The sequence below is a fragment of the Aquila chrysaetos genome, chromosome Z (genome assembly GCF_900496995.4).
Source record: "Aquila chrysaetos chrysaetos chromosome Z, bAquChr1.4, whole genome shotgun sequence".
NCBI classification, from domain to species: domain Eukaryota; kingdom Metazoa; phylum Chordata; class Aves; order Accipitriformes; family Accipitridae; genus Aquila; species Aquila chrysaetos.
The window spans coordinates 83,318,703-83,332,592 of record NC_044030.1 but is presented as its reverse complement, the minus strand read 5'-3'; the positions used below and the strand labels follow the sequence as shown (position 1 = coordinate 83,332,592).

The window sequence follows — 13,890 nt, the reverse complement described above, 5'->3', positions numbered from 1 at the left end:
TCAGCTGCGTCTGGATGCTGTTCTTTCTGTCGGCAAAGTCTGGCCGCTGCCGTGTCTGCGGTCAAAATTCTCGTAGGTGGAGTCTTGCGGCTGTGGCCTGGCAGTAGAAGAAGTGAATAAGGTGAAGACACATTTCTGGTTGCTCTAGACTTTATAAGTGGCTTCAGCTAGTAGTTAAGGAGTGTCAGAGTTAAGTGTCTGCAATACTGTCTGATACGGGTCATCCCTTCTGCAGCAGGTAGTTTTGAAGTGTTTGAGTTGCATCTAATGTTTTACATCTTAAAGCATCCAGAATGATCTCCTACACCGTTAGCATTAACTGTTCTGCTGGTCAGAGCCTCAGGAGGTTGTGACAAACTTCTCCTGAGAGGATCTGCTCTTCCAGAGCGTGGAGGAGCTTGGGTTTTAAGCTTTCATCTATGTATGTATCTATACAAATGTAATCGAGGGTGCAGTATGGTTTAGACGCTGTTAAAGCAGCAAAACGATGCTTTTGAAAATAATTATTACAAATTTAACTGTAGGATTAAATTCCCTGTTGCCCCTTTGGCTGTGTCCTGATGCTGTACACTTGACTGTCCTGCTGAAATGCCCGTCTTTCTTGGGTAAGGGGAGGGAAGGAGACATCACATAGGGATAACTCGGGTTGGAAGGGAGCGGCCCCAGGCTGATGTAATTATGCTGACCTCAGATACAGCTCCTTTAGGTTTAGCCTAAGGGTTGTTTTTGCATTTTAGTTTGTCGTTTTTTTGGTTTTGTTTTTTTTTTTTTCCCCCCATCCCTTCCTGGCTTGGCCACCACAGCTGTCGGGAGTGTCCGAGGACGGCGTTGTGCTGGGTAGCGGGGAATGCCGAAGGTACTGTGGGAGCGCGGTATGGATGCCAGCCAAAGAATCGGGCCCTGCCCCACCTGAGCTGACTCTGAGGTTGGGCCGTTTTGCATCTCCCTACCTCTTCCACACTTGACAGATCTCATCAGCTTTGGCGTGGACCCTTTTTTTTTTTTTTTTTTCCCCATTAGAGACTGGGGTGCAGAGGGAGGGGAAGGTTTCTGTCGCACAGTTTCCCCCCTCTCGTTCGTCGTTCCTCAGCCTGGCACAGACCCCGTCCCAGTCTGTTCCCTGCGGGGGGTGGTTCTTTTGCTGGTTTAACGTGGCTTCCTACCATGCTCCCCTAAACTTCTGCTAGCCCTTTGCTCCTGCAGCATCCGTGTGCCGTGGTCTCTCCGACCTGCTGTCCCTTGTCCTCGCACCAGTGGGGTCACTTCTCAGCTGTACCCAAACCAGAACCTCCTCCCAGCAGTGCCCAAGCCTCGGTCCCTCACACCGGCTTGCCTGGCCATCACCCCGACCCTGTCCTTGTCCCAGGAGCCCGCTCTCAGGCCGGGAGGTTGTTGCCAAGACCAAGGACACGTTGCGTTTCTCTCCTTAGCCACCTCTACCCTCTTGCTGGATAACATTGAGTAGAAGGCAAGACATCCTTACCGGGCCAGGCTGGATGGAGCGGAGGAGGGACCTGTGAAGTGAGAAGGGAGACGTGGGTTAGCAATGGGGTCAGAGCGAGCTGGGGAGCCAGGACTGACCTCGAGCTGTCGGGGAGCTGCGCTGGAGCGTGGTTGTGACACTCCAGCGACTGGGGAGAAGACGTTCGTTGTGGGAGTGGGAATTAGGCGCTGGAATATAAGGAGCAAAGCGTTTCTGGTTGGTCTCGACGCTTCTACGCTTTTGAGGCAAGCGGTGGCTTTCGCAAGGTGTTGACGTCGGACCGTCTCTACAGATCGAGTCGCGGTGACGTGACGTTTTGTCCAGCCTGAGAGGCAGAACCCCGGAGTCCCTCCTGGTCCCCTCCTGCCCACGCCATCCCACAGCAGGGGTGGTGGGCACAGCGGGGCCAGCGGCCTCCGGGCTTCTTGGGAGGTCTCATCCCTCGGCCCATGAGCTGATTTTCATCTCCTACGAGCTGGGCTTTCCCTGCTCTCATGGCCTCGTTGCAGTTGGGAGGTGAGATTTCACTAACGACGGGGACCACCTGGGTAGCGAGGCCCAGGAGACCATGAGGGGCGGTTTGTAAAATGACGATGCCCACCCTGGGAGATTAAACTGTTGTGTGGGATGCGGCGAAGGTAAATCCTGCCCGTGGGCTACAGGGGAAGAGGTAGTAATTAGTCTGCTTCAAGAAAAAAAAAAAATTAAAAATCTGGTTGCGTAGGCAGTGGGTTCTCTGCTAATTGCCCATCTGTTAGTTTATTAACCTTTCTCCTCAGGTAGGGAAACTCCTGCTCCCTCTGTCTTTTCAAAGATCCTTTCCCGAAGGAGACCTCCTGTCCGCGGGCTGCGACTCAGCCAGCCAGGAGGTCCCTCTTACTTGTTCTTAGATTTCCCATTAGAAATGTCCTTCTCCTAGGGTGGAAAATCATGAAAACATTAAAAAAAAAACCCAAACCCAAACAAACCCAACCCCTCCTGCCTGACTTTATCTCCCATCTGGTTACCAGTCTGATGGAGGAAGACTACCGAGGGAAACAGCAATACGTACCTCCTCTTGAGAAAACGGTGAAGCTCAGTATCACCAGTAAAATGAGCACTTTAATTCCGAGCGGCACAAAGATCAGGATCAGGAAGAAGGAGCTGTTGGATGCTTTGAATTTATAGAAGTACACAGCCCCTTCTGCTCTCCCGTGGGTGTTGACAGCAGTACAGGTATATTTTCCGTCGTGGGTCAGGTACCGGAGCTCCTTAGTGACGCGATGGTTCATGCTGGTGATGGAGGTGATGTTGCTGTAGGGTGGTCCGGTCCAGGTCAGAGCGGGCGCCGGTTCCCCCTCGGCAGTGCAGCGTGCCTGGAAGGTGCGATCCCCGTTGGAGCTGACGGTGATGTTAATGATCCTGGGAGCAGCTGCAGAAATCACAACAGGGGAGGGAAAGCGGTCAGGTTTCAAAGGCAGGTCTGACGCAAAACACCTGGAACGAAGTCTTGGTGGACCCTCGGTGTGCTATATCAGGGTGACGTTGGGATCAAACCTCCCCTTCCTCGTTTTTTTCTCGGCACTTTCTTTCCCTAGATTTCCCCACCCTGCCTCTGTTGGATAGAGGAACAAAGGGATTCACCCAGCGAAGCCTGGGTGCAAGGATGTGTACTCTATTTGTGTTTTATCCCTGTAATGCCAGTTTTCTGAACTTTGGTCAACTTCAACTGTTGTGACCTTCCACGGTGGCAGAGGGCAGAGGCACTGTGCTGTAAGTCGTCCATGAAGAAGGGCTGCTTTCTGCAGTTGCGCCGTGAATCGCAGCCCAGTGCTGTCCACGACGTAGGCATGGGTGCAGCTGGTGACCTTTTCGGACCGGCTGCATTTGCACATGGTCGGGGACAAGGCAACCACGGTGCTCTCCTGCAAGTGTCTCATGGCTGTTCCTTTGGTCTCTGACCTCCAGAGCACCCATGGCTGGATCCGTTTGTGCGAGCCCTTTGCTTGGTGCCTGAGACTTGCCAGATTTGGCAAATTATTGTCAGGAAACACTTGCGCTCCTTGCTACAACCTATTTTTGATGTTTCTCCAACCCTGTAGTGACCACCCAACAACTGGTGTAGGTTCCTGGTTGCTTTGGCGTAGTACACCAATACCAAGGTAGGGCCACTAATTTTGTGTCCTGGATTTGTAGCATATGGGATTGTGTGACTGCATGAATAGTGGTAAAGATCATTTTGGGGATGCAGAATGTTAAGACATGTGCTGTTGAACATGTCATCTTTGGTTTAGTCTGCTAAGGAGGCGTAGATGATACGACCAAGCGTGTGTTACCCATCGATCCTCCCCTCTTGGGCCTGTTGACCCATTTAATGCATTTGGTTCCTAAAGGCACTGTGAAAACTGAAGGGAACTAAATGAGCATCCTCACGGAGGAAAAGCAGGAGTTCAATATTGATTTAATTTTTGGTCAGACTAGACAACAAATATATAGCTTTCAACCACCTACAGCATGTCTTCCCCCTTGTCTATGTAATGCCGGAGGAGTTTGAGGCTGGAGGACTGATCCATAAGAAAACTAGCTGTGTTAGTCGTGTGTCATGTGTCTGTGTGGTTTGGTGTTTAAAAAAATAACCTTTTAAGCATTATTTAACCCCTCCCATTCATACTATCAGGGTCCATTCCCCAAACCATTATCTGGTCATGCTGTGTGGGGGGCTGTTTAGGAGCTGCTCCAAGTGAAGGAGAGCCTTGATTACGCAGAACTTCCCAAGAAGTAACCGAACTCATCCTCTGGTCCTGTCTGGACGCCCACAGTGCACAGCAGGCGTAAGGCAGTTTCACTTTGCGAGCAAAATCATCCAACTCATGGCAGCTTTGCACTCACGGGTAAGGTCTGATGCTGTTCCCGGGTCTCAGCACTCCCTTGATCTGCGAGCGCGCCCTGGGACACGGGATTAGCATTTGACGTTTGCTGATACGAGCCCGTTTTTCAGGCTGTTTGTACTTAATGTTTCCTGCTGCAGAGGATTTTGGACCTGTGGCACGTGGGTGCCAGGTATCTTGTCTTTCCAATCCCCCTTCTTGTGCTTACATTCGCTAACATGTGCTCAGCGCCCAGGCTCTCCCGTTTAGATTCTGATGAAGAGGATGCCTTTAACCCCACCCCACGGGCTCCTGACCCCAGCTTGCCCCTCTGCTGCCTGCACAGATCCTGTGCTGCAGGGACAAAGTGGGATGCCCAGGGCTTGGCTGGCTCTTACCCCAGCAGCCAGAGCCTTGCTTTTTCCTTACCAGTTTCGTTCCTCTTCCCTTCCCTGCGTTGCGCTCATCGCCTCGTACTGGAAGGCTGCGGAATTCAATGATTATTCCCTGCCCAAATGTTATAAACTATCCGCAGAGCTGGAAAAGCCAACCCTTTGGAAGACCATTTCAGGTCAACTTCTGTTACCATCTCATCAATTTCCACATCTTGTGGCTCTCGCTTCCCTACGGGGTGGCTTTGGCTCTCACGCCCTCTTACCAATCAAGTGCAGCTTTATCCCATTCCTGCTTTCATACTTGTCGTGGATATCTCCGGACAATTCCACCCGACAGAAGTATCTCTCGCTGTCGCTCCAGGTCAGATTGTCAATCCTGATGGAAAGGTCCTTGTGCCGGGGGTTGCCAAGCAGTTTGTATTTGTTTTTGTAGCTGATGGCAGTCTTACAGAGCTCGCTGGTGCTCTGGCTAATGCACTTGAAAACTATCGTGCCATTGTAAGGTTCCTTGATCCTCCAAATGGCAGTGAGGGTCCGGTCAAACGTTTTGTAGGGGTGCGTGAAAGTACAGGGCAGGATAACCATCTTCCCAAGCTCACCAGTAACGTCAGAGGGAACATGAACAGACCAGCCGTTGGACTGCACACCTAGAAGCAAAAAGAGATATCGACACTGAGTTATCCGGAGTGTTTAAGAGGGAAATTGGGCATCCTTCCTGCATCTGCTCTGTTGTGTTGGTCAGAAAACGGATGCTGCGTTCTCGTGGTGGGCCCTGTGCTGCTTGATGTTCTTGCTGAGGACTTGCAGATGATTGCGCAGCCCGGTTACTGTGGCTGGATTTGGTACCGGTCTGCAGCAGAGCTCCGGGGACTGACTAGCTCATGTTGAAAGTGATTTAATTCCTAAGCAGGCCTCTTGTTTGTCGAGCGAACAATAGCTCCTTAAGTTGTGTAACAGTCTTTTGCAGTTAACGGACATTTATGTGCTTGGAGGAACAGCTTACTTTTTTCTTTTTTTAAAAAAAAAAAAAGCTAAAAATAAAAGTTTTACATGTATTGAGAAATCTGGTGGCTTTAGGCACTGAAGCGCAGGAAGCGTAGCAGCCCTGCGTTTGAGTGCGTGCACACACACGCTCCTACGTTGCAGTATTTGTTACACTGATCACTTGGTTGCATTACCCCCGGGGAAGGGAGTAACAGCTGATGTTTCTAATAATCAATGCTGCGATCATCACAAAGTAGCGTCTTACTCCGAAGCTGTGACAGGATCTGAAAAAAGACTTTAAGATCATTTTACGCGGGCTGGTGAGAAAAGGCAAGTTCTCTGTATCAGCTCCTGCCGTAGGACAGTGCAGAAAGCATCTCCCTGTGAGCAGAGCATCACTGCACGGACTCTAGCTGCCAGGATCTTCCCAGACAGACCTTGTCCTGGCATCCCGGCAAGGGAAATCCTGAGTTTTCCAGCTGAGATGTCACAAACATTGGTTGGGATTTTGCTGGCTTGGCCAAATTAGGTCACAGTAAATCCTAGCGCAGTCTGGGGAGCTGAACCTCGCTGCCACCAGAGCCAGTCTGATCATTTTTGTCCAGTGATGAAAACAGCCTTCACCTGAATGGACGCTCCCTACCTTTGAAATACATAGGGAAAACTCAATGTCTCATCCATTCCTCTTCCCCAGGAACCAATAACATCAACAAACAGCACCTGTTAAGCAATGCTTTCCATATAGCTATGTGTATCTATCCACTGTCTTGCTAATTGAACAGCTGTAGCAGCAGATTGTGGCTTCAGGAATGTCTGTGGCTATGTTCCTGTCTTATGAAACTCTCCTGATGGCTTTGTGAAATCAGCGCTTTCCCCTCGATAGCTGAGGATAACTGCAAAAAATGTAAAGGCATCCTGTAAGTAATTGCCATCCATTCCTGGTCTAGCTGGCTTCACTCTGGTCTGCAGGTATTCAGCTGTTGGGTTACTCGTGTAAGCTCTAAGATAAGATTTGTTGCTTGTTCATATATCTGTTCTCCATAATATTTGACAGATACCTCAGTGGCGGCGCAGCTTGTATTAATCTATTGTGCGCTGCACAATGGACAAAGGCCAACGTAGGACCGGTTCTCTGCCATTAAGTTATTTATCTGGAGTCAGTGCCAAGCCAGTATTTTGATTACTGAGATTTGAAGTCGGGCTGCCTTGTCATTCATTATAACAATACGAATACCTTTTGCAGCCTAGGTAATCTAATATACAAGGCTACGCGGCCACAGGACCTCTAGGAAGCTCATGGACTTTGAGCACAAGGACCTGGCAGTGAAAACAGACAATGCTATTGCTTTCTAGTTTATTTCATGTTATTTTGGTTATTTTACGGCATGTCACTGTGACCCTTACTTTTGGAGAACTGCAGATCATGTGCTTTTGAGTACGTGATTTGCTTTTCTCTGCCACCTTTTTGGTTTGCATTTTTTTTTTTTCCTAATCTTAAGCAAATAACATTCTTTTTAGCACATAAACATCCCCTTGCCCTCCACATGAGAAATAATGTTAAAAATAAGTGCTTCTAATGTTACCAGCTCCACCCATTTCTATGGAAACAGTTTGCCTAGGTTATGAGTGGAGGGAGTTGTCAGCATCTTGTGTATAATTTAACCTTAAAGCTTCAGCATGGTAGGTCTTCCGTGGCTTCCTCCTGCTAATATCCAGCCTCCATTTGTTCCTGGAATTAAAGCTTTCACAAGAAACAGGGAAGGTCATAGGTAAATAGCCTACACACCTTACACGAGGTAACTCCCAAAAGCAGTTGTCAGGTCAGTGGACCTGTTAGTTGTCAATGGAAAGATCATGAAGACAACAAGATCGAGAGCTGGAGACCACCAGAGACACTAGCCTTGCTCTAGCAAACAGTTTGACAGTATATCTAAGCAAATCCCATTGAGTTTAATGGAACTTAAGTGCATACTTGAAGATAAACGTGTTTGAGTGCTCAGTGGAACTGGAGCAAATTGTGTTTGTTGCATAATAACTCCTAGGAATGTGAAATAGCATTTCTGGGTGGTGATGGAAATGCTGCATCCAACGGAAAATGCACAGGAAAAGTTAGATGAACTCCTTACACAAGTTAAAAAAGCAAAAAAAAAAAAATCCGCAAACCCAACCAAAGACCTCTCTGAAAACTGCAGAGTCAAACCTTTGATTTTTTCCAGTATTCTCACATGCACCTGGAATTTCAGGATCCTTTTAAGCAATGCAAGGGATGGTGCAATTCTTGGAGAGTTTATTGTACCAGGCAATTCCCCGGGTACTTTGACCAGAGCACAAAGAAAAGCCCTGATCAGAGAGGGATTCGTAGCAAGCTCAGAACTCACCCTTCCTGGAGATGCGAAGGAGGCACAGAAGAAACAAGCCGAACTCTCTCATGCTGGTTGACGTTCTCCACTGGGGTGTATCGGCAAACCAGAACCGTCTCTATTACATCTGAGCTGCTGGTCTTGCAGTCACAAAATGTTTTTCCAGGGTTGGAAGAAGTTGTGGTTTTCCTCTCCCTGGAGGTAATGAGTTGTCAAGCTGAACCAGCTCTGGATTCAGATATTAATAGTTTTGTGGTCAGTCATGTGAAAAATACACCAGAGGGAATCGGAGTATTACCATTTTCCAGCTAAAGGAAGGGGACTGCAGACTGAGGCTGCAAACACCCGCTCCGTGGGTGTGATGGGGCAAGAGGGGACGGCTTTCAAGTGCTACCAACTCACCAGTCTGGAGGAAGTCCTTACAATCTGCTTAAGGAGGTGGTAAACAAGACCCTTGCTCTCCTGGCTTGAGGCAGTTCTTCCTCCTGAACCTGGAGCCTGCAAGCCGACTGTGCTTTTTACCCCTTACGCTCACTGGTTGTTGTCATCCCTAGGTGTAAAAAAAAAACCAAAAAACCCCAAAAACCCAAACCAACCCCCTTCTCTTTGGAAATAATCTGAGCGCTCGTGCCAAGGTTCAGCGGTGGAAGAGTGCTCTGGTGTCCGCTGGTGCCCTGCTCCGTCCGGACTCCCGTGACCCTGATGAGTCGCGAGTTGTTCTGCTCCTTGTCGTTAACCTGCGCTGGACATCAGCTGAGCTCCAGCTTTTGCCCAGAATCCTTGCGCAAACGCTCGTTCTTTCCTTCTGGGTTTAGCTTTAGCAAACTTTCTGTGCAGTTTGCTAATCTGCGGAGCTCGGGGCTTGTGGAGAGCTGACCGTGCTCCCCTCCACATCATCTCCCGTACGGCGATCCCGCGACGTTGTTGAGTTTAACCTTGGCGCGTGTATTCCCCGTCGGGGCTTAGCTCGAGGTTCGCCGCTTTTGCTGCAGACCGGAGGGAGGGCTGACGTCCGAATCCCTCTTCCCATTTCGGCAGCTATGCTTGCTGTAGGGTCCCGCCGCCTCTCTCCTCTTTGGGGACGGGGACAGCAGCACCCACGCGATTCCCGCTGTAGGCAGCGGTGGCTGTGCAGCCGCTGGAGGCCTCCCACACCCAATATTAGAAGATGCTGCCGAGTCGCTGCTGCCACTTTTGCTGTGCCAAGAGCCAGCGCCTTCTTCCAGCAGAGATAGCAGGGTTCCCCTTTGCTCCTCACCTCTTCTTAAACTCTCCACGAATGTTCCTTTCTTAACTTGTTGTGCAAAAGCTCCTAGAAGAGGGACTTGGAGATTTGGTAGTATTAAGTGTGTTTGCTGCTTTCTGAACCCTTTCTTTGTTCTGGTCAAAGTTAGAGTGCCTGTGAAGGGAGGGATTTTTGTTTTCCCAGACTTTTTGGAGGAGGCTTTGAGAGTACCTAGCAGTTATTTACGGTGGCTCGGACCTGTTGCTACTCAGCAGAGGGTGGTATTATTTCAACTAATGACTTAGAGCCCTGCTCAGTCCCTATGCCTGTCCTCCTCAAGCAGGAGGATCAGGACCCAGTGCTGTAACTACTTTGCAAACTGTCCTTAGTAGCTGTAAAAAGTAGTATGTGCCATTGTCAGCAGAGAAACCTGAGGGTATGGGTGGTGGAAACAGTGAACAAGAGACGTGTATCCTTATCCCATCTGTGTTATGTGCTTTTTCTGTGCACTGTCCTCATTTTCCTCCATATACTGTTTGATTTTATCTATTTGTGATGTAAACTTTTTGGTGTTGTGACTGTCTTTAAGCATTTCACCACGCATGGCACAGTGGGGCTCAATGGATTGAAGTAAAAGATTAAAGTGAAATCCATGCCAAAAACATGTTGTTACAGTGAAGCGTAAATGATTATGTAAAGAATAGCTGCCATTAATACTTAGTATGAACCTCTCCCTCTCTGATGTTTTACTCCAGCGTCTCCTAGACAAATATCTGGTAAGTCAGTGCAAAAGTATGAAACCTTTGAGTTTTATCTTTGGACTGATTTTCTTTTCAGACCATGAGATAGCTATTTGCAACGAAGCATTTTAATGTTTAAAATACCGAGTTGAAAACGTATAGCTGTAAATGTTTACAAACTATTTGAATCAGCCAAAAAATTTTGTGAACAAAAACATCCATGGCTATATGATCCACAGGCTCTGTTATCTGTGACCTTTTTTTCCAGTTCTGTGCTTAAGTAGTATCTAAGGTTTTTGTAAGGGAAGCTGCTTCTGGTCCAACACCAAAACCAGGAGGTCTTCCATATTCATCAGATACTGGTTTTCTTCCTGGTAAATCTTTTTTTTTAAGGCCTGTAGGTAATTGCAGCAATTGTTATGTTACTTTACTAATATCTTCCCTCAGTGCTTGTATAGAAGCAACAATCACGGATCTGGTTCCAGAGATGCACCAGTTTCTGGTGCTTTCTTGTGGTATGAAAATACATGGAATCTGGAGAAAGAGAGGGGAGTGGAAACTTGTGGGTTTTCCCACTCAGAAAACGGATGAACCCATTTAAATAAAAAGAACCTGTAAATAAAAACTAGAGGAACCTGTAAATACAAGTAAGTAGCAATCGAATATAGGCCAGTGGCAAATTTTCTCCTAAAGATAGGGAGCTATCTGCCCATCCTGCCAATGGTATGGCCACTTCATGCCGTGCTCTTTGGCACCTGAAGGGGAGTATCTCACATCCCCATCACCTTCGTGGCTGCATCTGGTCCTACGAATAGGAGTCCTGGGGTTTTGAAGGTTACCTTTGGAAGACGGTACCGACTAAATCAAACTGCCTTCAGCGAGAGCCAGCGTCAGCCTTTCCTCCCTGGATTTTGCCTCCTCTGTCTGCCCTGAAACCAGGTGACGGCCTCATGAGGCACCGAGAAAGTAGAGAGATGTATGGTGTCTGGGTGTTGCTTTGACTGCATTAACCATGTGTTAGTGGCACTGTACGGAGTTACGTACCATACCATATAGGCTGCAATTTAAAAACGTGATCTGATGGAGAAAGTAAAGAAATGTGAAAGTTTTACAGGGCCAGCAGCATTTCCCAGCTCCTTTTAGCTTTTCCCAGGTGGCTGACTTCTCGTAAAGCTTAGCCTCTTGTAGAACGTTCATCTCTCCTAACTCCCTGAGAAATTCCCGCCGTGTTTTGTGACAGATGGTTGGCAAAACTTGCAGGGCAACCCAGAAGCATGCCAGGATGATTTCCTAGCAGATGTGCCCTCCGTTCGGCGATACCCCTTGCACCACGTACGTTGGCAGGCAGCGACTTATTAGCAGAGTCCTTTGGACTTGTCAGAAGCTGCTCCATGCCACCTTGCACGCTTCTCCACTGACCACCATGTTAAACTGCTGTGACCTGTGCATCTGTCTGGTCCTGGGGGGGGGGTGATGTGCATCCAGGTTGCAACGCGTAGCTGGAGATGAGCACGGCAGAGCTCACGCCTCCTGGTCCCAGGGTTGTCGCTGAGGACCTGAACGATGAGCTTTTCTGTGTGGCTGTACCTGTGCTGACAGTGCACCCGCTTATTCAAGGACTAGAGGGAAGCTGGTTGTTCTCCCTCCCTCCCTTTGGGTCTTAGTTTCAGCTCCAAGGTTTTCTACTTCAATTACTTCAGCGGCATGTGTAAGTCCTGCCCCTAGTCCTTCAAGTGTGCCAATCTGCACACGTTCGACGCAAAAGCTTTATGTTTTGTCAAATCTGGCACTCTTCCCTGAAGGGATTGGGTCTGTGAAGTAGCTGGGAGGTGAAGCTGGGAGGCGAGAGGAATTTTCCCTCTGCCTGATCTCTGCCAGCTGAGCAGGAGAAAGCTGAGCCGTGCTCCCCTTCTCTGTGGGCTGCCGATCCGCCCTTCATCCACTTCAAGTGCGTCCACTTCATCCTCACCAAGCTAGAGGGAGAAAAAAATCAACAGGTATACCTACAGTGGAAGGAAAGTAGAAGGGGTGGGAGGGATGGAGGGTGTCAAAGCCAGGCACCGGTATTGTAGATGACACTGATCCTGCTTCTTGGCATTGAGTGGTGCTGCAGAACATGGTCACCACTGCGTCAAGCTCCCGCTGATCCAATTTGAAAGTCTGCAGGTTCAGTCGCTCACCTGTGGTGTTTGCTCAGCCCCTTACAAATGCTCCCGACCTGAGAAACTCACCTGCTGGCCGTATCGTCGCTGCAAGGTCTTGAGCTGTTCCATCACCAAAGCTGCAGCGGCGAATTGATGGAGGAGCAACAGGGGTGCTGGTGAATCCTTGTTGCCTCTGGTGAACATCTGGTGTTGGGTAATTTTCTCCTAGTCGGCAATTACTGTATGAAAACCATAGCTTGCATCTTATTACAGGCAGAGCGTCGTGGATGGAAGAAGAAATAGGAAGCATCTCTCTGGTAAGTTGTTGTCTGTTGACTTCTGCAGTCACATCCGTGTATTGAGATGAAGAGCAGGTCTGATTTCCCAGACCTGTGCGTTTCTGTCCCTCCTGCTGCCTGTTCAAAGCCTAGTTCAAAAGCTAGGACCATGAAGAACTGTGTTTGGAACACCTGCAGACAGGCAGTGACATGGTGTACTCAACTTTGCCCTGTACCAAGGTAGCTCAAAGCCTTTGAGAGAATGAGCCTGGGGCCATGATAATGCCGGTGCTTCTCCAGGCAGCACTAGAGCTCAGGATAAGGCAACTGTTTACTATAGGCTTGCACAGTGGGGTTGTCTCTTCTCAGCATTGAATTTGGTCCTAAGCTTAACCAACAGTGTAGATACCCCTGATTTAATCACTGCTTTGCCCTTAAATCCCTGATGTGGCCACTCAGAACGGCAACCCTAAGAGACCTTTGGCTCACAAGGGATATATACGGACTTGCTTTAATGATAGCAATAGAAAGTTTTAGGACTGAACCCAACGCTGCTCGCACCCACGTGAGGTTGCCAACCACTGACTGTCCTCCCCTACCCTGGTCATCCTGTCACCCAAATAAGTGCTAAAGGTCTGGTGTCTGTGTGACGCTGGGATTAGCCTGAGCAAGGGGGTGAGCCAGCTGGCAAAACAGAGACACTAAACCTCTCCTTTAGCCTAATCCAAATGACGTGTCTGATTAAAGGCACTTGAAATGCCACCAGAAAAGAAGTCGCTGCCTACCCTTCCTACTGAAAGTGAGAGATTTATGTGCTCTGTCTTTCCCTGCTGAATGAGCGCAGCTGGCGATTTAAGAGATTTATGCTCCTTTAGCTGTAGATTTCATAGCCCTTCTCTGGGATGAGAGCTGCAGCTTGGCAAGGAGCGTGGGCTGGTTATATCCATCAGTCCACACTATATCTGAAGCAGGTCCTGAACTTTCCCTTGGCACAACACTCTTGGCCAGTGAAGCAATGGGACTGATGCATGGTCTGAGCTCTGGTCCCCACCATCTCTGTGCTGTCTCACTTTGCAGACTCAAAGCAGATTCAAAAGCACTTAGACTTAGATCTGCGGCAATGAAGAGAAGCGCACCTTTCTAGGATGTGCCTCTGGAGAATACCTCTCTACCTCTTGATTTTACTCGCAGCCTTCCTTGCCTGAGGTCCTGTACCCAACCTCTCTAGAGTGAAGTTTATTGTGGCATCTTCTCCGAGAAACATACCATTCTGTTGTCCTTTGTCCTTCCTAATGCCCGATAGCCTGTAGTGTTTCATTGATCCAAATGCAAAATGTAACCGTGATGATGTCGTCGTTGGTTTGGTTTTTTTTGTTGTTGTTGGGGTTTTTTTAATTTATTTTCGTTTTAACCTTGCTGCCCCAAGCTGTCATGC

The 13,890-nt window shown here is 48.6% G+C and overlaps 1 protein-coding gene across 1 annotated transcript; it reads right to left on the bottom strand.

The window, feature by feature from the left end:
- Positions 1 to 8,535, bottom strand: SIGLEC15 (sialic acid binding Ig like lectin 15). The gene is made up of 5 exons (XM_030003992.2): positions 8,087 to 8,535; positions 4,988 to 5,371; positions 2,535 to 2,894; positions 1,484 to 1,514; positions 1 to 97 (listed from the first exon to the last, which is right to left on the bottom strand). Exons 1-5 carry the CDS (start codon positions 8,136 to 8,138, stop codon positions 1 to 3), a joined length of 924 nt encoding a protein of 307 aa, XP_029859852.1. The 5' UTR covers positions 8,139 to 8,535.
- Between the last annotated feature and the right edge of the window lie 5,355 nt (positions 8,536 to 13,890).

Coding starts and splice junctions, on each gene's coding strand:
- SIGLEC15 (XM_030003992.2), bottom strand. CDS start 8,138: ATGAGAGAGTTCGGCTTGTTTCTTCTGTGCCTCCTTCGCATCTCCAGG. Junction 5,372..8,086: donor CCTTCGCATCTCCAGGAAGG/GTGAGTTCTGAG, acceptor TTTTGCTTCTAG/GTGTGCAGTCCAACGGCTGG. Junction 2,895..4,987: donor GATAAAGCTGCACTTGATTG/GTAAGAGGGCGT, acceptor TGATTTCTGCAG/CTGCTCCCAGGATCATTAAC.